General features: G+C 44.7%; 1 protein-coding gene across 2 annotated transcripts in view; it reads right to left on the bottom strand.

Annotated features, from left to right (window-relative positions):
* LOC138467662 (centromere protein J-like) overlaps positions 1–27,282 on the bottom strand; it is a 714,848-nt gene that overhangs the window by 293,992 nt on the left and 393,574 nt on the right. For both annotated transcript variants that reach the window (XM_069607842.1, XM_069607843.1), the window contains one exon: positions 12,401–12,616. In XM_069607842.1, the coding sequence (XP_069463943.1) occupies positions 12,401–12,616 (216 nt within the window). The remainder of the gene's footprint in view (positions 1–12,400; positions 12,617–27,282) is intronic.

Raw genomic sequence — 27,282 nt, 5'->3', positions numbered from 1 at the left:
GAGATATTCGTGCAGTTTCTTCTGATTCTAAGAAATTGTCCAATTGGCAAATTTTCTTTCAGACTAGCAGGGTCGAAGCTGTCAAATCTTAATAAGGTGTTCTTATCAGTGTCTTTCCGATATAACGAGGTTACCAACTGTCCATTAGGGGATTTTTTGATGGTTAAGTCCAGGAATGAAACTGAGTTTAAATGTTCATCTCCTGTGAATATCGATATATCTATACCAACAATGGATATTCTGTTTGAAAGGGTTATTGGGGTGGTAGATTGAATGTTCTTCAAGGTTGGCCATTGTTGGTATAGATATATCGATGATATTTTCATGGTCTGGAGGGGGTCCTCTAATGAACTCAAGCTGTTTACTCAATGGTTGAATGGACAAAACCCACATATACAATTCACAGGAGATGAACATCTTATATATATTCTATATATATATATATATATATATATATATATATATATATATATATATATATATATATATAAAGAGAGAGAGAGAGAGAGAGCATACAGCATTCAAAACAGTAAATTGAAAAGCTAGGAAGTCTAACACCATTACTTATATTGCATTCTCACATTACTTAACAATACCAAACCCCAGGGAAACACAATTCACTGGGTATTACCTCTGCTAGAATGATGGATGAGCTGGGGGAAGTCCTATCCTCTCTTCGTTTCCTGAGATTCCTTCCCAAGTGTTTGGTGCTACAGTCCTCCAATGAGTTCAGACCTAAGGTGATCCACTTGGTCTTCCCCACACTCAGGGCTCCTGATGCACAGGGATTGTTGGATCATGTTCATACCCTTGATAAGGGTGGGGTGGTAAGAATTTACCTGGACCACACATCTGCTATTCATTTGTGAGAATTGCTCCTACTGACTTTTGTCTCCAGCCACAAGAGTAGGAAGCATTGCACACCTTCATTGAGTAGGTGGATATGCTCAAATATTGCCACGTCATATAATATGTCTAAAGGGCTGTTTCCACATGGGATCACAGGGAATTCAACTAAAGGAATGGATACTATTGGGTGTCTGCTAAAAGAGTGTCTTTGCACGTAATTTGTTGGGCAGACTTGTGGGCCTCCCCCGACATGTTTGTTGTGCATTACAAGCTGACTTTTATGCGTAATGTCGCTGCATTTGATATTGCAGTTTTAGGTTCTGCTAATATATGTGCTTTTACCTTGACATTACATTTGGCACAGGTTTCATATCTTGTTCTCCTCATGTAAAAACAAAAGTCTCAATAGCAATATATGCGACCATGCTTCTAAATATGACATGCTATCCATCCTGCGTTTGAACTCACGTGGTTACAATTCATTTGTTCATGGCGACACAATGACGCTCTGAGCAACTACGATTTTGTATAGTTCCAAGAGACTTAGTTGACTGTTTGCCCAGTGATTGATGGGGTTTACTTTGAACAACAAACTGATGAAAAAGGGTCCAAGTCAGCAACCAATATGAGGTTTATTAATGGCTATAACGATGATTAAAGGTTGCTCCCTACACAGTTGGACATTTCTCTCAGAAGCCTTGTTAGCCACAGAAATTGTTGACTGCAATGGTCATAACATCTCACATACTTTGCTACTAAACATTTATTTTAATTCTATTCAATCAGATATAGACTCATTAGATGAAATCAAAAATATATACAACAATCCTTCTATATTGACATTCCAATTATTGTAGGAGGCAACTAACTCTGAATGTAATCTGAACAAGGTTTACCTGGATATATTTGAAGAAGGCAATGTCACTTTGGTTTCACAAGGTGGTGGCGTGAGTAAAAGTAGTTCATATGGCAGATTATGCTCAACCTTTTTCTTGAGATGGGGCTTCTACACATGAATCTGTTATTTGATGGTCAATGGGAGCACGTTTTGACTTGGCATAATTCAGTAGCAGTATATACAATTGACTATGTGTTCAGTAAGAACATAGATATTGGGCAAGCTTGCATGTTCGAGATAGTAATAAAAAATATGAGCAACCATGCAGTATTACATTTGACACTCAGTATGGCAGGTAACAAGTTAGTCAAAACGGGGCCACAACATCTGGGGGTGAAGGGGATAATACAGCACAATTCTGCAATTTGGCAATACTGGAAAACAAATTCCAGATTGAGATGGTGGGATACTCTAGCCAATGAAGGTAGAGAGGCAATTACCAGCCCCAAAGAGTTTCTATTTTTATTATCTAAATTGGGCACTCCTTTGATTAATCAGATTAATCCTCATTGAACTCCCTTCCTCCCTGTCCACAGGAACCAGTTTGATAAAGAAATCAATGAGAAAAAAGTGAGCTGCGTAGATCGATCAAACTGTTGACTAAAAACTCAGTACGATTAAATAGGGCTGAAACAATAAAAGATAAAAATGGCAAGGCATGTCTACCAAAGAGATGGTTTAGGTCTCACAGGATCCAACAATATATCAATAAAAATCAATTTTTATTAAAGAAACTGGTAGCTAAAGATAGTTGCTCAATATGGCGAATTGTGAACGTTTTCAGCAAGTCTCAAACGACAATGCAGTCCTGTTGTGTGTCAGAAGAAATCTGGGTATCTTATCTCACTGGGAAAATTAGAGCAAACATGGATCAACCAGCAAACTGTGAAATTAATGCACTGACGGGACACAGTTGGAGGTTCTCATTTGATAGAACGGACATTGAGCTGGTAATCGAAATATTGAACAGCTCTATAGCCAGTGGGCCCGAAGGAGTTGCAAACAGAATATATAAAGGGGATCCTGCATTATGGGCAGACATCTTATTCAAACTTTTCTTGCACATTACTGTGGGAGAATACTGTCCTAGCTCTTGGCAGAAAGCCCTACTGGTTCCTATATTCAAAAGAGGCGATAGAGTGGATCCATCTAGCTATCACCCAGTCGCTTTGATTGACTGTGCATCAAAATTCTTTGCCAAATTGATTTTAAAAGATCTATCTCTGTGGGTTGAGTCTACTAAAGGACTTAGTCCTTACAAACAGGGTTTAGGAACGGTGTTGGGACCCTAACGAGTGCCATAGCCCTTTGTACATGTATGTCTGATATATGGGGAAACTTTGGGAAATATTTGGCAGAAATTAACTAAGTGGGGCAGTAATGTGGGCCTCCTGGGCATGATTCAGCTATTATACTCTGGAAACTATGAAAGTCAGGCTGAATACCCTGGGCGATTTATCTAGAGATATACCAGTAACAAAAGAAGTGTGTACTAGCCGTCACCCTCTTTAATCTTTACTTGGCTGATTTATGGGATGAGAGTAAATCTTGGGTAGTTTGTGCTCCCAAATGGTTGGATCTCACTGTGAATATCAAAGCTTATGCCGACGATCTTGTACGGCTAGATTACATCCTGACAGGACTGCAATGGTTCCTAGATGGATTGGAAAGCTAGCTGGTATTGAATCATTTGACGATCAACTCTAAGAAATCCTATGTAATGACAGCCTCTAGCAGGCTCAAAAATAAATCGTATATCTGGAGACTGAATAAGACTCCAATTTCAAGGGTAAACTCAATAAGCTATTTGGGCTTCACGATGTCAACAAAAGCCCAACTCAAAAATCAAAAAAAGAGACAATGGAAATGCTAATGAAATTGTTAAAATGTAAATTGTTTGCTTATTCTTTGACCCTGTTAATAGAGTTCTATAACTTGAAGGTAACTGCAATGATTTTGTATGGCTGTGAACTGATAGCCTTTAAGAATAGAACATTCTTGCACTGTTTAGAAGGAAACATTTGGAAGTCAGTTCTCTGTCTTCCCACTTCAATTTTAATTAGTGTGATTAGACTAGAACTGAGCTTGACCTCATGTTGGGCGCAATACATAAAAAGGAGTTTGTCCTATTTAAACAAATTAACCCAGTCTGAAAAGCCCTCATTGGGCTTCTATCTGTTTGAGTGTTTAACAAAAAGGCCGGACATGAGTCAATTTCTTACTCAATTCCACAAGTGATGCTTAGTCTTTCAACAGATCATTGATCATGGTGAATTGGATTCTGAATAGGTCAGGAAAAAGAAAATAAAGATATGGGACAAGAGGATGGACAAGAGAACCTGGAAAGGTTAAAACTGTTCAGATACACAAAGAACTTCCATCTTCCTGCAGATAGGCTTGGGCCCTGTTTATCTAAATTTCCATCCCAGAAACATAGGGACTGGTACTTAAAATGTTGTCTCAATTGCCTTCCCATGTTAGAGGTAATTGGGCCAAAAACTGGTTTGACCAACAAACTCTGAGGCTGTAGTTTGTGTGGGCAAGCCCTGTTGGAATCTCTTTTTCATTTGGCAATGCAATGTCCTGTGTTAATGAGGGAAAGCATCACACAATTGGGGATGCTTATTCACTCAATTTCAGAGGTCCTAACCGCCTCCTGAACTTCTACATGGGGAGACAGGCAGTTTTCTGTTTTGGGCCTTCGTATTTGGAACTCTCTCCCGCAGTCCTTGCATGAGATCAAATCTTTACCCAGCTTCTGAAAACTTCTGTAAACGTATTTGTTTGAATGAGAGCTTCTGGTTCTATTGAAGATAGTTATCTTCTATCCTGTTAAATTAAAAGAAAAATAAATGTTTCATCTGCGCCCAGATGCAGTTCTGCTAGGTTCCTACAGGATATGCGTTTTATAAATGTACAAATCAAATCAAACTGTCTACGCGGTAGGTTCATGTTAACCTCTGATCATGCTTTGATTTTACCCCTGACTAAACTATTGCTAAAGACTTTTTCAGAGCTTAATGGGGTAACAGGGAGAATACGACAGGTGCACGATTTGGGAAACTTACTTTTGGATTTCTTGTGGAGTCTGGTCTTACAATGAACTATTTGTATAAACATGATTGCTTTGGAGTAATCAGGAATGTTACGAGTGATTTTATTTTGTGTAGCTATATTCTTCGTATAAGTTATAGCAATGTTTATGTTCTGTAATTGTCAAATTAGTATAAAACGTGTCGATGTAAACTGAATTACACTATCTATTTAAATAAAAAACGAAAAAACAAATATATTCAATAAGTGCTTGTAATATTCTCATGAGTAAGGAGTGGAACTTTTTTAGAGGATTGCGGGGGCAATGTCCAGATTTCCTACGGGAAATCCTCATTACTCTGAGTCCTGCTGTTTCTTGTCCCTGTCCTGGATTCTGTCCCGCCTGCCTGTTGACCAAGATATTCATGTATTTGGGCACTACTTTTTTTATGCCAGGTGGGAGAATGTATGGTGACAGTCTTTACCGCATTCCCAAAGGGAAGTGTTTTTCATTTTTGTTTAAATGTATATATTGGTGCCTGTCTTGGAGGAGGTCACACTCATGAGTAAAGAGTGGGATGGGGAAAAGTAGGATTACCTGTAAATTAAATGTTCGTTAGTGAGCTTTGCTGCAGGAGATGACTTTGGTGAAGAAGTCTACTGTCGCTGCTGAAGCATACATTGCTTTTTGTTGGAGAAGTTACCCTTTAAATTAGATTATCTTTGAGGGGAGAGTTCTCCAACAAAAACCACTTAGAGTAAGACATTAACTTTAAGGAAGAACAATTTTGCTGGGCCACACAGCTACACAACAGGTAGGTTGTTTGCTTTTCTGAAATTAAGGAAAAGCAGCATCAAGGGAGTGGACATATCTCATGGGGTCATGGTGGAGGAATGGGGCACATTTCCTAATGACAATTTGACAATTAAGTCTGCAGTTCTCCCAATTATACTCGCCCCCGCATTCATATAGAAGTGGATGCCACATAATAGCCCTCTCCTAATCAGGCACCACTCTGCAGCTTGAATTGCTGTTTCCATCTCGGTTTCACATCCCAAGGCCCTGGATAGATTAACAGAAAGGCATCTCTTCCAGATGCGCAAATTATGGATTCCTATTGAGAAGTATTATTTGAAGCAAACAACCTATGTGTTTTGACAAACCCATTCATTGGGAAAACAAAACAATGAAAACGATAAAACAATAAAAGAAAAGAAAATATAACACACACATGATTTAGTCTAAAAGGGTGTCAGAACAGGGGCAACATTGGTGTGGCTCCTGCACAGGGATGACCTGACCTATGGGGAGCTATGGAGATTTCCTGATAGGCCTCTGCACACTGGACCTTTTTTGTGTGGTAACTTAATTTTTTCCAAATGTTCTCATAGGAAAAGGGTTGGGCTTGCCGGGCCCCTTTAAAAATGATGTCTAGGGCCTCTTTTGGTTCCCAGTCCACCCCTGCTTCTGTTGCATGCAGCAGAGCATAGCAATCCTCCCAAACTGCACTGGAGAAGGTCTGGTCCACCCTGATGTCAAATGCCACATCCTTTACTTCCAGAGTGAAGTTCACCACTTCAAAAGACCTTACGGCATGTGTAGTCACTCTTTGGCACACTACTTGTATCTGCACATAAATTGGCACAATTACAAATAAAAAACAGGGATCATGTCACACGGATGAGTGAAAAGGGCTTGAATTGCAAGACACGTCACAGCATTCAAACAGCAGCATTCTGCACGAGCTGCGGCCTACATGTATGGCACAAAGGCAGCTTTGCAAAGAAGGCCCTATAATAATGTACATGAATCAAGACAATGAGGGTCATTATGAGTTAGGCGGTAAGGGGTTAGCGGCGCAGGTAAAGGTGCCGGAGCCGTTAACCCCTTACCGCCCGATTACGAGGTCTCCTCGCGGGACCCGCTAAGGCCACCTGGTAAAACCAGGCGTCCCTAGCGGGTCCCGCGAGGAGACCAGTATGCTAACAATGGCCCCTTAATTAACAGGCCCGTTGTTAGCTTGCTCCCCATTCCCATTGAGCCCTATGGCGGCTCGAATGGGAATGGGGATGTACCGGGTCCGGGATCCTTGAATGAGGAATTACAAGGCCCTCCAAGGTTGTAATGGCCCGGTAATTCCTCATTTAAGGAACCCGGACCCGGTACCCGGTAAGGGGGTAGCCATGCCACAGATAGCGGCATGGCTACCTCCTAACTCGTAATGACCCCCAATGGCATGAATCAAATAGTACAGGTCTGCTGATGACAAGAGGGGACATAAAGCCCTGACAGCCCGAACTACAAATACATTTCCTTAACCAATGTGGCAACCTGTGCATGCCTGTTAAGGCACGGTCAAACAAAACCCTAAGCTTTTGTACTTGGGTAAAATGTACAGGGTGCATGCCAATGACAAGTACCAGCTTATGCTATCCCTGGCTCAGTTTCAGTTACCAAAATACAAAATCAGGATTTCCCTTTTCTCAGGATTGAACTACAGCTGGTTTGCCTCCACCTAGTTGTCAACTTCAAACAGGCGGCTTATTAGAGATTCCCAGGCCTGCATTAAAAAAATACAGAAATGTGCATATCATCAGCATATTTATTGCCCTGTAGGCCTTGATCCAGATCATATTGCCCAGCAACATGACATTGAACAGCAACTGAGAGAGGCCCGACCCCCAAGGGTCACCTTCTTGGAAAAGATTTGTCAGGAAGATAAAAAGTGTCCATGCTCACCTGCTGGGTACTGCTCTGCAGTAATAGGACAAGCCACTCAAGAGCAGTTGTGCTAATCCCATCAGAGCACCATAAGGTCTGCTAACAATTTGCTGTCATTAATGGTGCCAAAGGCCGCCAAATACAATGCAGCCTCTGTCCATGGCCATCACTTAGGCCAGGGTGGACTCTGTTCCATGGCCGTCTCTAAAACTGGACAGCAAGACACCAAAATAGCCACAATAATCTAGGCATTCTAGCCTCCTCCAAAATATATCCTATGAGGGGGAGACTGGAGATAGGGCAACCAGTGGTGAGGACATCCATGTGTGAGGCCAGACGTTTTGCCGAGGACTTGTACCAAAGAGCCGGAACCACCTCTATCATAATTGACCTAATACTGAATTCAATCAACCAGAGCACCATTCTACCGAGGGTCTCTTTAACGAGACCTGAATGACAAGGAACTCAATTCCATACTAACATTTGAGTCAGCCATGGCAAGAGCTGTATTGTCATTGTACATCAATACTCAGTCACGATTACAGCCGGAGGGACCATCTGGAGTTTTAGAGGATGCGTCCGCATGATGGAAAAACTCAGTCAGAGAAAAGGGAGAGCCGAGATTCTGAAAAATATGCAGGAATCCAAAGGTAGAACTCAATATTACTGTACGTTATTCCTCAAGGAATATTGCCAGATCGGGATTAGCAAAATCGACTAAACGTAATGCAAGCTAGAAGGCTTAGAAAATATAACAATCTAGCATCCATCTATCTCTGCAGTTAGTGTGTCCCTCCTCTTAACACAGGGGGATTACATATGACCCCCTTAGACCAAATTCATCTCTCAGTTATTTTAAACAGTACAACTTCAGATCTTCAGACATCATAACAAAACAATCGCCTGCATTGTGAAAATATTCAAACCTGAGTCGATCAGGAGCCACACCGTAGTAGCCGATGTGGAGTTTAGATTCAGGAGTCTTGTAATGGTTTCAAATAAAATATTGTCACAACCTGGAATTCAGGGTGGAGGTAGCTGTGATATCTGGAGTAGATCTGAGAGCCAGATGTGAGAGGTCAGTGCCATGGCTTAAAGGATCACAGGGGCCTGGTTGACCTTGATCCTCTTGACCTCTTGCATATGTTTAATAACATCTTATAAGATTGCGTCTCAGATGCACATGGTCTTTCAGCATCTTGGGGTATTAAAGAGGGTACAATGCCTCCTGCTTATCTGAAGACCTATTTAACAAGAACAGTGTGTGGGAGATCAGTCATGAATAAGAGAATACACTGGGATATTGCTCCATAGATGGTACCTTTCGAACAAATAGTTGGCCTTAACTGCTGGTGATTAAGAGCAAGGTTGCATTACCTACTTCCTGATTGTGAACGTTTCTCTGATTTGCATTGCATGATCTGCAAAACTCAATTGCTTCTTTGCACTTCAGCTGTTTGCTTAGGTCCCATCCACGTGCTTCAGGAGGGCCGGGGGGGTGCTAGAACAGGAAGGTTTTGAGTCTGGCCCTGAAGATTATAGGCTCGGAGGGCAGTGGTGGTGCTTGCATGAATCAAAACATATCTTCTATGAAGCATAGAAACACTTGAAAGACAGTGTTTAGAATTCCAACATTTGTATATGGTGCTTGAACTCAACTAATTACAGCGGCCATCCAATTTACATGTCCCCAAGTGGGGTTCCCGATCAATAGCGGGTAGAATATCACAAGGATCCATTGAAGAGGGACCAGGGAGTGCATCTTTCTGCCCCAGCACCGACAATCTGATTATTTTGTGCATGGATTCAGAACACGTAATTCATCGTCTCATCAATGAAAATCACTGAGCTGGTTTCTTCCTCTAAAACATATTACATCCTCTGAAACAAAACGTGGGAAAGAGCAAACGGTTGAGTGAAAATGAAGGGGGTTCACCAGGCTCTGCAATAGTATTTCATAGGTTCCTCGCCATAGGGTCAGTTTCAACAAATGTTAATCTCAAAAAGCAAGGTCCATAATATAGTAACTCAAGTTTTCTGGATCGGCTCTCGTGCTCCTCAGAGGTCATATGGCACATTCCCGATAAGCGTCCGAAGCATGTCATATGCGAGTGTGAGTGCTCGTGGACCAAACTACCTATCCTGTTCAGTTTGTTGCAGCCATCCGGGACCGGCTGGTGTACTTTTGGTTGTCTGTTCCACTTTCTCTCTTAGGTTATTTATTCTTATTGGTGGTCTTGCGCTTTCCACCAAATAGGGTCCCTTTATGCTACCAACTATCCTAACTCTGCTTTCTTTTGGTTTGTGGGTTTGGAAACTGTCAGTCTCTGAACCCAAGTCCACAAGACACTCCACTTCCTCAGAGCTGGCGCCTTAGCTTCTCCCGAGCTTTGGAATATAGGCTCTACCTCTCGCTCTCCAGCCTCTCCTATGGTTATGGACATCTTTCATTGTGCCACTGCTTGGTCTTATACCTGGTCCTTCCTGTCTCCCACCTTATGCTGTGTGCATTCTGCCTTTAGCACAGATGTTTGTGTCCTCTCTCCCCAGACTCGTCCCTCTCTCCAATTTCGATTCCTCTGGGACCACTCTGTTCCACTTTCCTTTTCCTATCTCTTTTGATGTAGTCTTTCTTCCTCGTTCATCCTCCTCTACTAATCCTGCAATACCAATCTCTCCCTGCTTACAATGTTCTTTCATCGCAACACCTCTATGCTCCAACCTCCTATTACCCTGCTAAATGATCAACCTCTCCCTGCCAAGCATGCCTCATTCTTCATGATTTTACAGTCTCCTACTTTCTTTTTCTCTCTCCTGCCAATGGCACCTCACAAGCTTTCCTTCCTTCTCCTTGGTCACTCTCGCTGGCATGCATTCCTCTCGCTGGTCTCTCCCTCCTCCTCTATCCTTGTGCTATTCGCTGCTCTGCCATGCAATTAACAGCCATCACTAAATGAGGAAACAGAGACTCTTTTTATACAGTGGGCAATAGGATTTTTGTGATAATAACTTCTGTGGTTGGCTGACCGCTGCCTTCCTGGTTTCCCCTGACCCTGATTGGCCCTGAGTCACTGTTTTTTACATCCTCTTTGGGTAAGTCCCCACTCCTTAATTACAGGTGAGGAACGTTTGCTACAGGTGTTGATTATTTTTCTACCATTTCAGCAAAAGTCTCAGAAGTGTTTCCTGACTTACTTATGTACATGTAGGGAGCTGTTCTTTCTACGGTTGAGGAGGCTTAAGCAAGAGAATGTTCAAGGTTGTGGAGCCTTTCTGTTTTCCAGAGGCAAGCCCCGCTGCTGTGGAGAGATCAGAGACCTGAACGTCTAACTTTGGGTGTTGTGTTCCTATGGGTAAGCGTAGTAGGGCTCTCGTTCTCATAACTGTGTTGTAACACTGGGCACCCTGCATATCCTACCTTTGCACTAAATGTGTTTGGGTCTTTCCAGAGAAGGTTCAGCTTCCCAACTTCCTGCTTTGGTGACCCTTGCCCAGAGCAGCCAAAATACGGAATGGGATTTTCATGACGAACAATTCAGATGGCTGTTTATGGGAACTTTGAAACATTAGGAGGAGCATCTCCATCCTCTATTTGAACAAAGAAGAGGGTGATAGGAACCTAACGAATCCCCCATGTACCAACATCGTGGGTTGCATTGTGTACAAAGCAGGTTCCAATGGCTCCTGGAGTCTCCTTAACTGGTTGAGGATATATGACATCATCACAATGTTCATCATCCAGGCACATGGGGGCTGAAGCAGTATTTCCTTAGAATTTCCCAGGTTGTGCAAGTATTTCTTCACTCTTACAATAAAACTATAAATACAGTATAGCTGTGCTAAAATATGACATGAGTACAGCTCCTCATTGGAAACTAAAACCACGCAGGGAGCAGGAATGCGCTCTCTTCACTGTTGGACTGCAATACACTTAATCTACCTTAAATGTGCCTCAAATGAATGAGACTTCTTTTTTTAATTGATTCGTCAATAATAGTAGCCTCATTTTACATGAGGCATTAAACGGAACAGCGTTTAATGGCACAGATGGTACAAAAAATGTGGAGACAATCTCTGTGCCTTTTTTTTACTATCCGTGCCATACTCGCCTGGATTCCCCTGAGGGAGCGGCTCACAGAGTGATAAATACCTGCTGTGTGTCTCTGTGCACGTGACAGGAATCTCATAGCGTCCCCACCCACATCTAATTTTGACGCAGGTTGAAATGCTTGAATCCCCCTGGATTTCGGCCAGCTTCTTAAAAGGGAAAAATGCAAGCTGGATCCATAAGACGTCATAGCCATAATTCATCCAAGCACATACATGGCGCCTGTCATGACCATTTGTTTCCATGTTGAGGCGATTTAAGGCATGGGTACTTGGGATTCACACTGATTAATTTGACTTTTTCTCTCTCTCTGGAAAAAGAAACAATCAAAATGAACCGGGAGCAGACTGGACATGCCTCCATTCCAGGGGATTACTCATCCACTCAATAAGAACCCATAGGTGGTGAGCACACCACAAACACATACACATACACAGAGACGTGCGTGCATATACACACACACATTCAATCTATCCTCTTATTGCACAATCTGCAAATGTCCTTACGCGCTTTTCTGCATGTGCATCTCATAATGGGCATCTAGGAACGGCCTTGACCACTGGGGATCCACTTGCATGATCGCAGTTTAAAAAGGATACAGTACTATCCTTTCATAGTCTATTCGAAACGTACATCATATTTGAAAAACAGAGTTATCCATCCACTGATGAAGTGCAGAAATCAAGATGTTCAGGTATGCAAAAAGGAAATATGAAAACTGCCAAATCTGCTCCCTGTCAAGGCGAATTATCTCTGAAAATGTGAAAAACTTCGCCCAAGAGGTACCTACCGGTGATTCCAATTTGCTGTGTGTTAGATCCTGAACTTCAGATTTCTTGCCAACATCCAGCCGCTGATGTGCTGCAACTTTGAGCTCTACCCGAAGGTTCTGGTTCTCTTTTGTCAGCGCCTCCACCTGGTCTCGGAGCTGGGTGTGGGATGAAGACCAACGGGATTCGTTTCTCCTAAATTCCTCCTGGAGTTCAGTGATTTGATGTTTTAACATCTGTGAGGTAAAACAGATTCATAAATGTTTTTCAGTTTTGAAATCATGATGTATTTATTAGTACTCAGGTTTTAATTAAACAATTAAAATATACAAATCATGAGTAAATCCAATCAAATATGCTGGCATGTTTATGTTTATTAGATCTGCGCTGCCCCAGACGGCTATTCACCAAATAAGAAATTATTTGCTGATCAGGTATATGCTGCACAGTTAACTGCACCGGACCATTGTGGATTCCTCTGCCAGTTGCCATTGTGTCCCTTTGCAGTCTTGCCCCGTAGAGGTGGCGGGTTGTGCTAGCGTGCCCTGGGGGTGGAGCAAGGAATCAGAGGGTGGCTCTTGTTTAAGTCTTGACTTCAAGGCCTTAGCATGTTCAGGCAGGTGACATGTTGCACCATATATGCGCTACGTATTTGTTTGATGCCTCACGTTCCCATGTCCTTTGACTCTATTCAGTAAAACTTGCAATGTGTTATGTTCAGAGGGTGTCTTTGAGTGTTTTTGAGCATCTGAGCACCCGGTCTGCTGCATATTTAGCGCAGTATGGCTCTCTTCATTGTGTAGTACTCATACTATGACTCGAACTCCTTGACCACTCTGTGTTTGCTTTTGTGGAGAAACTGTTGGAGACCTTTTGTTCTCCCCTTTCTGAGATATTTACTATGCCTATCACTAGGGCACATACTGCTAAAGTGAGGTTTGGACAAATAGTTGGGCCTGCTCCTCAGCCCAAGATTGTCCACTTGGGGGTTACTAAGGAGCCTTCTCAGGAAAGGCCTATACCTATGATGATGGAACAGATGTCCCCAGAGCATGGTACTCCTTATACGTATATAGGCTTGAGTAGTAGTTGTGTGACCAAGGTCATTGTAAGGAGTGTTCGTAGAAGGCCGCGCCTTCTAGAAGCGAGAATGGATCTAACTGAGGGGGATAATGGATCTATACTAGCCAGTCCAGTGACAAGCTTGGAGATAGATAAAGAAGAAACAGTTTGTAAGAATGTTCATGTAAGTCTATATGGGGAAATCCCTGCTAAAAGCCAATCAGGAAACTCTGACAAAATATCCTTAAAGTCCCCCATTACATGGAGAATGTTTCACCTGAATAGTCAAGGTCTGTATGGTTGTTCCACCTGTGTTGGGAGCTGGCTATCTGTTAAAGAGAAGATTATCTTTGATCTAGTGTGTAGCCTGTTGCCCCACGGGGCACGGCTAGTGCGGCTACATGCTTGCCCTCTGAGGGAACACCAAGAAAAGAAAGACGCGGACACCAGTGCAGTAAAGATTTTAATTAAAGTGTAGTGTAGTTTGTGCTTTATTTATGTGTTCTGTTTGCGTGTGTTTGGAATAGACCATGCAGCCCACCATGGGGCTGGATGGAATGTTGAAGGAGAAAAGAACAATAGAAAATAACTCTGCTGCCCAAGAATTGGCTGGGCAGGGGAGAGAAAGAAAGAATCCAGGAGGATTTGAAAAAATGACAGTTGAAAAAAAGGAGCGTGAATGACTTACATGGGGTGGGGGGGCTGTGTGCTGGTGCCTCAACCAGCCCCCTGGGGCCTACATCCAACAGGCAGCACCGGGCGGTGCAATGATTCATTGCTGAGGGGGGCCAGGAGGAGGCTGTGGCAGTGGACATGGCGATGTCCCCATAGAAACGGGGACACCACTCAAATCCAAAATGGCACATGGGTTGTGGCAGTGAGGTAGGAGTGGCCGCCCAGCCATAGGGGCCCAACCAGTGTAAACAAAATACGCTGCAGGGCGCAACAGTTATATCAGGTTGGGCCCCAGCCAATGGGGCCCGCACAGAAGGTTGTTAGTGCCATGGGTGCAGTGAGTAAATGCCGGCAGTCCCATATGTATGGAGGGGGCCACCCAAGACTGTTTAAGGCGCACAGGCTGTGCAATGAGCCTGGTGGCCCCACTTGGTGGACGGGCTGCCCTGGAAGAAGAGAAGGGGCCGGGAACCAGGCATCAACTGTGTAGTCAGACCCCTGTCTCCAGCAGGACATTTCATGGGCCAGCCCCCAGGCATTAACTGTGGGTTCAGGCCCCCATCGCCAGCACGTCATTTCATCAGACAGCAGTGAGCCAGCAGCCAGCATCACCTCAGCCAGCAGCCTTCACCCAATGGACAGACAGCAAAGTACTGTGAAGGGGTGCTGATATATATATATATATTGGCACAATATATATACTCTGTACACATCACTCTGCAGAGCGGAGCGGTTTCAGAGTGCTTTCGAGGCCGCAGTCATGGAGCACGAGAACACTGGCAACTACCTTAGATTTGAGGGACGCCCAACATCTTCCCCTGTCCACCTGCCCCTCCGTAGGGGGATAGAAAGAGCACACTCGCCGGTTTACGGGGAAGCCAATTTTTTTGAAAGTAAAAAGAGAGATTACATTATCTATTGGGTGCGGGGGAGGACAAGTGGCCCTGGCACAGGGCTACCAAAATACACAAAAAGAGAGAAAGAGGATCCAAACTGGAACCCTCCCGTCCCCTGCACACCGTGATTGTGCGTCATACTGACGCCTTAGTATTCATTCATAAACATAATAATTGCAATTCACATTAAATAATTTCAAATGCAAAGGCAGTTTGAACTGAAGTGGGAATGATGCAGACAGATATGAACATGTAAAAGTACATGAATTATTTATTTCCAAACGCAGCGGCCAGAGAAGGTTCAATTAGTTGTGTACGGCTGACGCGTTTCGAGAAATTATATTCTCTTCTTCATGAGCCAAAAAATTATGCACAGGAACTGGATACAAGCAATGTAGAAAAAGGAGAAAAAAAAGAAATTACAATCCAGGTAATGTAATCTAAAGTCAATACCATATTATAGATATAGAACCTCATCATCAAGGTTACAGAATTAGTGGTCACAGATGTCATAGATGGAATTAAGAACTTTCCAAACTGTCAAGTTTGAGTGTCAAAATGTACACGGCAGAGTTCAATTACATCCAAAGCCACGATCTACTAAAATAGAGGAAGACCAGTAAAGAATGAATGATTAGTGTAATTTAACTAGAAAAAGTGCATAGTAATGAGTAAGCTCACCACAAATCGAGGTCCAGTGTGCTAATGTGAGCAGATGGGTCAATTTGCTTAGGCGGTGGAAATTTCGAATCAATAGTTGATTCTGAAAAGAATAGGAACAAAATCTAGAGTAAGCCGCAGAACTTGAAGGAAAAGCTACCAGAGTAAATTGTCTAAATGACTAGCACTCACCACCCTTCAAGCGGGTATCTTGAAACTGATAGTCGAGATTAGGTCCAGAAGGAGCCACTGACGGTATCCAGCCGTGAGGCGGAGATTCATAGAGAGCAGGCATCTGGACCTAAAAATAATCCAAGCGCGCGTAGTGTTAGCTGCAGAAAATGCGGCTCAAACAGAGCACGGATAAAAGGTGACAGAGTACAGGAATGGCAAGATTAGAGCAAACCGATTTACAGTCAAGTGGCATGCACAGTCCAGCCACTGAAACACGAGCTGGAGGGATGAGAAGAGTGTGGGTCGCGACAATCCGCTGATAATGATGAGCGCCGCCGCCATCATCATTATCACATAGAGCTTGTGGCCCGTCTTCGAGGTGATTTCCTCCAATATGCCGTTGAGGCCTATCATTGCTAGGCCCCTGTTCCCCTTGATCTTTACCCCTAGGACCTGCTCGATTGCGTCCTGTATGCCCTCCCCCCAATAGTGGTCTATTTTGGGGCATTCCCACCATATGTTGCTCCATGTTCCCTCTCCTCCGCATTCCCTCCAGCAGAGCTGAGAGATCCCTGGATACATTCTATGTAGCGTGGTTGGAGTCAAGCGCCACTGAAGTATTAATTTTAGCAATATCTCCCAGATTTGGAGGCACCTCGTTAATCTGGGGATGTGTTCCCATATTTTTGCCTACTCCGTTTCCTCTATTGTGCACTAAATGGATGTCTCCCATCTTTTTATATATGATCTTGGCTAAGGATCTTCACCCACTTTTATATGTTTGTATATGGATGCTACCACTCGCCTGTCCCCTGGATCCCTGTTCAGTTATTTTTCGAATGGGGTTAGTTGGCAAGTCCCTGCTCGTTTCAAGGAGAGGTGGAGGAGCCAATGCCTCAGTTGGACGTAGCTGTATCTTTCCTTTTCCCCCAAGTTAAAGTCTGATTTGGATTGTTCTAATTGTTTAACCTGGTCCCTGTCGAACATATCTCTAACCTTCAGGGATCCCCCTTGTCGCCAGGCCTCGAATGTAGCTGTTTTCTGTCCGGGGGTGAATTGCGGGTTGTCGAATAGCGGTGTGTAGGGTGATAGAAATGTGGTAATGTGCGCCCTCTTCACCGCTTCGTCCCATGCTTCTCCCACGACTGATGTGATTGAACTACTGTACATTTGTGATGGTCTGTCTGCCTTGGTTTCCCACAGAATTCCCTCCAGTCCCCACCCCCACTGCAACTGCTCTGTCCATAGGTCTCCAGATCTTCCCCCGGTCATCCTTTTGCCAGTCCCTGATAACCCTCATCTGGGCAACTGTGTAGTCAGCCCTGAAGTCCGGTTCCCCCATTCCCCCTCGGGAAGTTGGGGCTTTCATAAGCTTTGCGGCCACTCTCAGGGGTTTGTTATTCCACACAAATTTACTTGTGATTTTGTGGAGGGATCTGAATAGGGCCGGCGGTACGTGGATTGGGAGGGCTGTAAAGTAGTAAAGTAGTTGTGGCAGGACCACCATTTTTAAGATATTTATGCGTCCCATCCATGTTATCACTAGAGGGCCCCAGTCGACCATTTTGGTTTTAAGCTTCTCCAGGAGAGGTGGGTAGTTTGCTTGGCATAGCCTTCCCAGTGTTTTGGTCATTTTTATTCCCAAGTACGTTATTGAGTGTTCCACCCATCTATACAGGGAGGACTTTTTGAGGTCTTACTCCGCCGCGTTCGAGAGGTTGAGGTTGAGGATTTCGGATTTGGCTGGGTTTATTTTGAGTCCTGCCAACGCCCCGAACCGGTTAAGTTCACTTTCTATAGCCCCCAGGGAAGTTTCTGGTTGGGTCACTGTCAAAAGCATGTCATCTGCAAACGCTGCAATTTTGTGTGTCCCCCCATGAAGGAAATTCTCACTACCTCCTCGTTTGCACAGACTGCTGCTAGGAAGGGTTCAAGATGTAGTGCGTACAGCATGGGGTATAGAGGGCACCCCTGCTTTGTACCTCGGCTAACTGCCACAAGATCCGATATTTGCCCATTGATGGAGAGCCGGAGCACCGGCTGCCTGTAGTTGGCACCCACATGGCCCAGGAACTTGGGTCTGAAACCCATTTTATTCAGGGTCGCAAAGAGCTTTCTCTGCATCAACTGCCATTAGGAGAGCAGGGATTCCTCTCTTGTCGGACTTTTCGATCAGATGCACGATTCTCCTAACATTGTCTCGAGTCTGATGGCCCCTGATGAAGCCTGATTGGTCGGGCCGGACTTTTTTGAGGAGGATCTGGTATAGCCTGGTCGCCAGGATTTTCGTGTGGATCTTTGCGTCGACGTTTATTGGGGCAATGGGGCGGTGTGAACCGCACTCTGTGGGGTCCTTGCCTTTTTTGGGAATGAGGATCACTTTCACCTCTTCCATAGTTTTCGTAATGGCCCTTTCCTTACCAATTTGGTTGAACAGGTCAGTGAGTTGGGGAATGAGTGTTTCTTTATGTGTTTTATAAAACTCTGCGACAAAGCCATCTGGCCCAGGGAACTTATTGATAGGTAAGGACTTTATTGCGGCCCTGACTTCGTCTCTGGTCATATCCTCTTCCAGATATTCTTTCTCCTCCTCCGTTATTCTCGCTAAATCTATCTTACTAATGTAAGATTCCTGGAGTGTGGGTGATGGATTGTCTGAGCTGTAAAGATTTGAGTAGAACTGGACAAACTCCCTCTCTATATCTTAGTTGTTAGCACTAGTCCTCCTGTGTTGACCTTCATTTTCAAGATTGTTTTGTCTTTTTCTTCCCTCCCCAGCACCCTGGCCAGCAAGCAATCTGACTTGTTCGCTTTGATGTAGTATTTTTGTCTAAGGTGTAGTAAATTGCATTCTGCCACCCTTGCTTGTATTAGGTGTAGCTGACCTCGCGTGGCACTATACTCCCTCGTAATCGCGGGGGACTGCTCTGTTCCCATCTTGGCCATTATCTCCCTCAGTTTATCTTATAACCAGGCCTCGTCAAGCCTCATTTCCCTATCTCTTCAGGCTTTGATCGCTATGATTCTCCCTCTAATTGTTGGTTTGAACACATCCCCTCTGACCTGCGTTGCCGTATCCCCAACCTTATTGGTCTAGAAAAAGTCCTCCACTACTTCTGCAACTTCACAGACTAGCATTTTGTCCTTAAACAGGGGGGGTCGGGTCGCACCATCTCCAGAGGCCAGGTGGTGACTGGTTCCTATTTAGAGTAAGGGTTATTGGAGCATGATCTGAGATTGCGATAGTGCCAAGACTGATACCTATCGTTCTTCCCAGCAATGAACTTGAAACCCAGGTGTAGTGGATTCTTGAGTGTGATCGGTGTGCGTGTGAGTAGAAGGTGTAACCCTCCTTATCCCCCTCTAGTTCCCTCCACGCATCTACCAGCACCAGCTCGTGTATCTTTCCCCTTGAGTTCCTCTGAAGGTCGTCCCTGTGTGTCCCTGGGGAATTGGTGCTCCTGTCCTTGTTAGGGTCCCATGCCCTTTTAAAGTCCCTAGTTAGTATGATGGGTGTTTTCAAAAACCTTTCAAGGGAGGTCAGGGCTTTTTGGATTAATGCGTCTTGTCCGGCATTGGGTGCGTATGATGTTGCTACAGTGTAGTTCTTTCTCCTCCCCTGCAAAGTTACCGCCAGATATCTCCCCCGATTGTCCGATTCCGACCCCGTCATGGACAGGTTGAGACCGTTTTTCAATGCCAGAAGAACCTCCTCCCCCTTTTTTTGTTGGGCTGCTTGGCTTGAAGAATTCTTGTGTATCCCCAAAGTTTTATTGTCTGTCTGTCCCGGGACTGGATATGTGTGTCTTGTAATGTTACTACATCTGTCTGTTCCCTTCTAATGTACCTCTCTATCTTTTTCATTCTGATTGCTGAGTTGAGCCTATTGACATGTAAGGATATGAACTTCAGTTTGTCAGTACTAGCCATTCTTTCTTTTGTTAATCTGTCCCATTTGTCTGGTTTCTTGTCGATCTATGGAGCCGCTCCTTCGATTCCTCACCCCTTCTTGATGTGCCCCCTCTGCTGCAATTTCAGCTGCCCCTGGATCTCGAACCGCCATCGTCGATTCGCAGCAGGGACGGTCCTTGTTCGCAGGTCTTGACTTTTTGTTGTTTCCCTTGCCAGTCACAGATCAGGCCAAATGGATGGGTCCGCCTGCAGCGAATTTCTCAGGCTCTCAGGAATGCTAAAACAGGACCCATCTTCCTCCTTTTGATGAGGGTTGCCTGCACCTGGTCCTAGTAGAGGAATATTTCCGCTCCATTATAGGTGATCTGATCCGCTTTCCTGGCCTTGGCCAGGATTTGTTCTTTGACAGTGTAGTTATGCAAGGCAGCCAGCACATCTCTTGGTCTCGCCCCTGGTTTCCTGTCGCTGTGGGCCCACTCTATGGACTCTGTCAAATTGGATCTCCAGTCCTGTTTCAGGGGCCAGGAGATTAACGAAGATAGTCTAGAGTACTTGGGGTAGGTCCTGATATTGTGTCTCCTCCGGTAGGCATTTGATTCAGATGTTAGATCTTCTAGACCTGTTCTCCAGGTCCTCCGCCTGCAGTTCGAGATTGTAGGTGGCTGCAGCCAGTGTTTCCAGCAGGGCGTCTGCTTTCCTGGCATCTTCTGTTAGCTCCTGGATTGCTCTCTCATTAGTATCCACCCTCTCCTCGATTTTATTGATGCCCTCTTTATCTCTTGCAGGCCCTCTGCAAGTTCCTCTCTCAGGGCGTCCATTTGTTTCTGCCCAGCACTGGTGATCTTCTCCACTATCTCGCCAAGGAGGTGTTTGAGTGAAGACTGTGTTACAGGTCTATCCTGTTCATCTTGCGCGGTGTCTGCCCTTGTGTCTGCAAACAAGTCTGTCGTAGGGGGCTTTGTCTGTCTCCTTGGCCCATATCTTTGTTAGTGCTCCTTCCTGTGTCTTTTTGGGGTTCTTGGGTGCCGACAGGGAGTCTTTATTCCTATTTTTTGACATTATGCCACAAGCTGCTGCGCCTATAGTGTGAGGGCTGCCTGCTCTGCGTAGGGTCTGTGCCGAGTCCGATGCGGGAGTATGTGGTTTATTGCTCCGTGTCCGGAGGTGTGTGCAGAGTTCCCTCCTGTACCATCTGGTGCTCCATTGAGCATTGTTCCTTTTACTGGTTGGAAAGGTCTGTTTGAGGTCGGTCACCTTGTGTCCTCATGGGCCACCCCCGTCACAACTGTATGCCCTACCTGGTCGAAGAGGAGCCGGTGCATTCTGTGGGTTGTTCTTCCACTCCGCTCTGGATCACCTCTATGTCACTGTCCAGGAGTGGGTTGTGTGCCCCCCCTATTCGGTGTGTGGGTTCTCTTCACATAGGCGACTTCGTTGATCCACGGGTTGGCCCTCCCGTCGGTTGCCTTAAAGGCCTGCAGCTACACTTTTAGTGTTTGGTTGTTGTCCCCGATCCCGGTGCGCCTCTTGGGTACCCCTAAGCCCTTTTCGGTGGTCCTTTCGTGGCGAGTCCCTTTCGGGTCGTGGGCTCAGCTCTGTCTGAGCTCCCCTTCTAATATGAGACCTCAGTGGTTTGAGTTAGAGCTTTAGCAGGGGTTTCCTCCCATTGTCCTGCCTGGGCCTCTGCTGCCCGAGCGTTCGTAGCAGTCGTTGCAGATCTTCCGTCCCCCTACTTTGGCTACCAATGGGGATCTCTGTGTGCCCCCCTGGACCCGTTCCCTCTCTGTGCTCTCGCTGATAGTGCCGCTGAGGGAGTGGGGGTTCTGTTCCCAGCGTGATGCCGTCCCCTGGTTGTCTGGTGGGCCTGATCGGAGGGCCGGTGTCGGAAGCCGGGGGTGCTCCTCTCTAGCTTGCCCGGTATTACCTCTCGTGGGTAGAATCTCTCTGGGCTTGGCCTTATGCTCTTATGGTTTCCGTGCCAGATCGTTCAGGTCCCGGATAGCTTTAACTCAAATCTGCCGCTTCGAACTGCTGCTGTCAGCCCAAGGTTGTCCAGAGTGCTCCTGTGTCTTCCAATGGAGTCTGGAGCCTGCTTGCATGTGTAGGACCACCCGATGCCCGTTGGTGGTCCCTGTGCTTCTCAGAGATCCTTCCCTTTAGGAGAGGCAGCGTGGGTGTCTGGCCATGCTGGGTTGGGAAGCCGTGACTCGTGCCGGTCCCCCCTCGGGTCCTTCTGTTTGTGTCCAGTGTGCCATTCCAGCAGATCCCTTGTCTCCTTGTGGTTTGCAGGGTGGGCTGATGCTGATGTTTGCCTTCCCAGGGCTAACGGGAAGTGCGCGAGGTTTGTGGGGCTGCTCCCCACCCTTCCCACTCTTTTCTCAAGTGGCAGTTCTGCCGGTGGATTGGGTGCCACCCCGGGGGTCCCTCCGCTCCCCGATGCTGAGGCTGTGCAATCGGGTGCTGGAGGAGAGGGTGTGTTTCAGGTTTATGCGGCTCTGGAATCTCCCTGGGTGGACAGATGGTGTCCAGCTGCACCTGCCAGGTCGGAGGGGCTGCCTATTATCCGGTAGCCCTTGCTGCTCCCTCCGATACCCCTTTTCGTCCGGTGATTCTGCTTGGTGGGCTCCTGCATTGGAGGGGGGGAGTCGGGTCCCGCAGTGGTCCCTCCCTTGTCTCCTTCTGCCAATGTACTGCTGGTCGGACCCTTGCTGCACTCTTCTTATGTGGTGCGGAGAGAGGTTAGGCACTGGTGCTTTCCCTCCCGGTCCTACCAGCGGGAGCCTGGAATCCATCAGGCTGGTCAGCTCGCTCGTCAGCATTCACGCTCCCTGGTGGCTCTGCAGGATTGGATGGGTGCCTTCCCCGTGCTCCCTCCGTGCTCCGGTACTGTTGGTCATGACTTCTGGCACCTAGGGAGAGATTATTTACCAGCTTTTCATAGTTGTGCAGCCTCGCGGGTTGGTTGCTCAGTGGACGCAGTGTTCACTAGCGCGCAGCCATTTTGGAATCTTTTGGGTGGTTTTATATACTGCACAAACAAATGTTCGACTGAACTTAATTATCTTAATTATTTTTTCTAACTTTCACAAAAACTACTTCTATTGTTTTCTGTTTTTTTATTATTTACTACAACTACTTAAAAATACTTCACAACTATTTTATGAGTTCGCAAAAAGTGCATTTTGGATATTCAAAAGAAAATGTTAATTTCCGACATCAGTCAAATACATTGCATCTCCTCGAAAAATATTTACACTATCCAACTTGATATTTGCCATTCCTAAACCAAATAAAAAAGGCACATACACCTTTATTGACATACTTCTTCAATTTCAGAACAAAACAAGATGGACGTCATATTTGACTTTCATGGCTTTCACAAAAAATTATCTTCGCAGCTGGAAACAGCTCCATTAAGCTTTTCAACATATGCTTCATGGCAAACTGCAAAGATCCTGCAGCCACATAGTCCAAACTGCTGCCTCCACGTTGTGCAATAATAATATCTGGAAGTTTAAAGTGAGTCATACTCTCACAGAATGGTAATAAAGTTGCCCACTTTAATACACCATCTGCATACCATGAGACTTCCACTTCTTCCAATACAATAGTAGCAGAGATGCCACGAGACTCAGTATAAACCTTCAATGAATGGATACACAAATCTAGTACCATCCACACACTCTGCTCGCCACAGCCCCAGCCATCTTCACTACACACAACAAAGAAAATACTTGCTATCCTGTACTCATGTACACTTCAACTCCCCCTCACAACCAAAAAACCTGATTAGCTAGTCCCCCAATGTCCTCTTTCCATGCCAGGGAACCTTAAAAGACTTGCATGGCACGTGCAGCATGGATGCCATTATGGGTTTTTCAGGGGTCGCAGCTGAGACCCCTGAGGTCTCCCGTGCTACCCCTAAAGAAAAAAACGTTTTTTTAATTTCTTTTTTATATGTAATCTCCCGGGCTGTGGCCAATGCCATGTGGCTCTTTGCTTCTGGGGTGGCTGGCTTTCTTATTCAGACCACTTAAAAAAATCAGGGGTACCAAAATTGTAACTCTTTGAGCAGTGACCCTAAATAAGAAAGAATAGGAATAACAAATAATTTGTCTTTCTGGAATTCTATACAATATTTGCTAGACTCATTAAAGGTTTATTTCAGGCACACTTCAGCGGGTGAGTCACTGATTTAGTCTGTTCTTAAACACCACAACTCAACCTTTTATCCTTCTGAGGTCGATAAATGAGTACCAACACAGGTTGGGTGATATTGTATGCATATTGGTTCTATATAAGGCACTTAAGCGTAAGTGCTATATAATAACATCATTGTTATTTGGCTTGGACGTCTGCTTGCATTCACAGTGATTTGGTAATATGAGCCTATACAGACTGATATTAACGATACATATGGTGATCCATTCTTGTATGAAATGTACATCACATTATAGTGATATCGTAACCATATTATTTTGTAGTGTACTTAGGAACAATGCTATGTGATGCCATTTCATTTTTTGTCATGGACTGGAGGGTCATGTTCCACCGCTTCCTGTGATGTGATTTTGGGGTGGGGTCACATGACATCACTTCCTGTGATGTCATCAGAGGTCAAGGGTTGTGTGAAGTCACTACAGCTACCCCTGGAATTTTGGTGAAATGACATCCCTGATGTGTGGCTCCACGGACTACAGCGGGATCCGCAGACACCACAGCAGCTGCACACCTTTTTTTTCACCTATATCCAACTATAAAAACAGTTCCATATCAACCTTATTCCACCCCACCAGCATTTCCAGGCCCTATTTCGGCCACCAAATAACCCGAAATCTGTTTTCCAGACTTTTTTCTCACTGCTGTCTGCTGATCCAACATGCCAACCATTCCAAAAAAATGACGCAGCTCACGTTTTTGAACATCCAATCAGCGGGTGCGTACGAATTCCACAGACGTCACGTCAGACACTGTTTGGTCCAGAGGCGTCCGTGATCTCTGAATCAGGAAATGAGGCTGTGGACCGGACCCAGATATCACAATTTGTTTTGTACCTACTTTTTGGGCATTTAAAAAAAAAAACGACTGGACGGATTTATACCAAATTTACGAAAGCACACTTTTTGGGACCAAGCTGCCGCTCCTTGTGCAAATTCGGTGAAATCCATTCAGCGGTTTGGTCTGGGTTTTTTCCATTGCGCCTATGAGGATTTCCAAAAGGTTTGGCACCCCCCCCTATAACTTAGCCCCCCTTGATGAAACCACACCATACTTGACAACATCATTCCAAGGGGGCCATATACTTTTTTTGAAAAGTTTAGTGAGGATTCATATGGGGCGGCAAAGATTTAAGCTGCCCAAAAAGTGATATTTCTATGAGTTGAGCAGTTTAACCATAACTACAGGACTGCTACAATATATATGTATGTTATGTGTGTACTTATTTATCGGTAAGTAGATTCAATGTTAAGTAGGCAGAGTTAGGGAGCTCGGGTAATCATTAGGGGGTATGATAAGTAGGATAAATGTTAAGTAGGAATAGAACGTTTAAATGGTCCTTATATTAAATACGGGGTAGAGGGCAGGTACTGTGATGTGAAGTAGCGGGATAGGGTGCCGGCCTGTCTGAGGCCGCCCACAAAGATGGGATGACCCACAGAGGATCCATGTGAGGGGTACCTGAGGGTAGGAAGGGGATTGTTGCGGCAGCCTTATCCTAAGGGTTCTTGAGACCTCGAAGGATGGAGAAGCTGATGTAGCCGGTCCCCTCTTAGGTGGAGCTCATGTCTGAGGAGTCCTAGGATAAAAGTTATAAAGATTAAGAGTGTTTAATAAAGAGGGTTCCTAGTTGGGATCCACATACAATTCATTCCTTTGTCTGTGTAAGTTAGTCATCTAAGAACTCAGGGTGTTGCCCATCTCCTGCTAATAGGGATTTTATTTTGGCAGATGCAGTGCCGCTGCCTATCCAGGTGGACTGGTGGGTGTAGGTGGTGGTATTCATGGGAACTGTCCTTGCTCTGGAGAAGGGGAGTGTACTCCCTTGCACGGACCAGGGCTGGGAAATAGGGGCTCCAAGTGTAAACACAGTCTGGACTTTTGTTTATGGGTGAAATCTTTTGACAAGTTTATAATACAGGCACCCCCTGAAAGGAGTGACACATTGTGCCAAACTGACTTGATTGACATGCAGGCACATTTCAATCTGGTGTATAAAGTGTGTCGAACTATCCCGATTGAAGGCAGTAGTCAGGTAACGGGTGATAAGGAAGTCAGTGAACATCAGACTGACCCAATTTGTTTAGCTTCTGGTCCTGTGTTGGCATCGGCACCTGCTGATTTCCCATGCAATGTTATATCATTTTTGCCAAATACTACGGACTCTGTGGTCCATACATATAGATCAGTTACTTCTCCTCATGGGAGGGACAGCCGTATCAACACATCCAGAATGCCGGAGATTTCCGATTTACAATAAAGAACACTCATCAAGGACCACAGAAACATTATCATAACCAACATGGATAAGCCAGAGAGGACTGAGACCAGCGAGGCATTAAGAAATAAGGTTTTGTCCTGATTAAATCTGAGAATGGGCCAAGGATTCATTAGAATGCAAGATCTGAGACTCCTCTGGAGGAGAGGATGAAAATTCCCGACTGGTGTATGGAGAGTAATACTGACTGCATTGTTATTGGCTGTGGCAAGAGAAATCTCCCGGGGGTCTTGAGAGGGTATCAGAAGTTGAATAACATGCCATCTGCTTTCAACTTAAGGATGCTGCTGGACTGACATGTGTTAATTCTTATGCTGCCATTTATTTATTTGGAGAATCTTTTTCTTACTTGTTACTTATGGTGGTTGTTGTTTTAGTTGTTGTTATCATACCTATTTTGTTGTTGCGATTTTATGTAATGTGTGGTCCTTTGGTGTGTTCAATACAACAAAATTAAAAAAAATATTTAAATTAAATAAATAAATGAATTATAGGAAAAACTTGCCAAACGTCACCAAATAATTGATACAAGTCACATATGTTTTACACTTAACTGTGCAGCCTATACTTGATCAAACAATAATTTCTTATTTGGTGAATATCTTCTGGACCAGCACAGAAATATATACACATGTACATTTGCCAGCATATGAGATTGGATTTAATCTATCTTTATCGTTTTGACACTGCTCATAACCTACCGAAATATCATAAAATTGACAAAGAAAACTATGTATTGCGTCTTATAAGGACAACAGAGAACCCAAATCAAAGCATTGTTCTCAGCCAAGGGTAGCACGGAAAATGCCTTTCCTTCCTAATCTCATCATTAGGAAAAGAAACCCTAAGAGAAATGTGTTCAATTAGAAAGATTAAACAAAAAGGAAGTGATTACATTTACTAATTCAGTACCCTCACCAATTGAGGATACGTGGAGGTTTAAATATTTTAGTATTTCCTAATTTTGACAATGTCCTAGGTGGAGTTTCTATGTGATCAAATATGACAATTTTTGTGGCAAGGCACC

Source organism: Ambystoma mexicanum, chromosome 4q (genome assembly GCF_040938575.1).
Source record: "Ambystoma mexicanum isolate Mex_15411 chromosome 4q, UKY_AmexF1_1, whole genome shotgun sequence".
In the NCBI taxonomy this organism is placed as follows: domain Eukaryota; kingdom Metazoa; phylum Chordata; class Amphibia; order Caudata; family Ambystomatidae; genus Ambystoma; species Ambystoma mexicanum.
The sequence above is the reverse complement of the archived record's forward strand: the minus strand, read 5'-3'. Positions and strand labels throughout refer to the sequence as shown.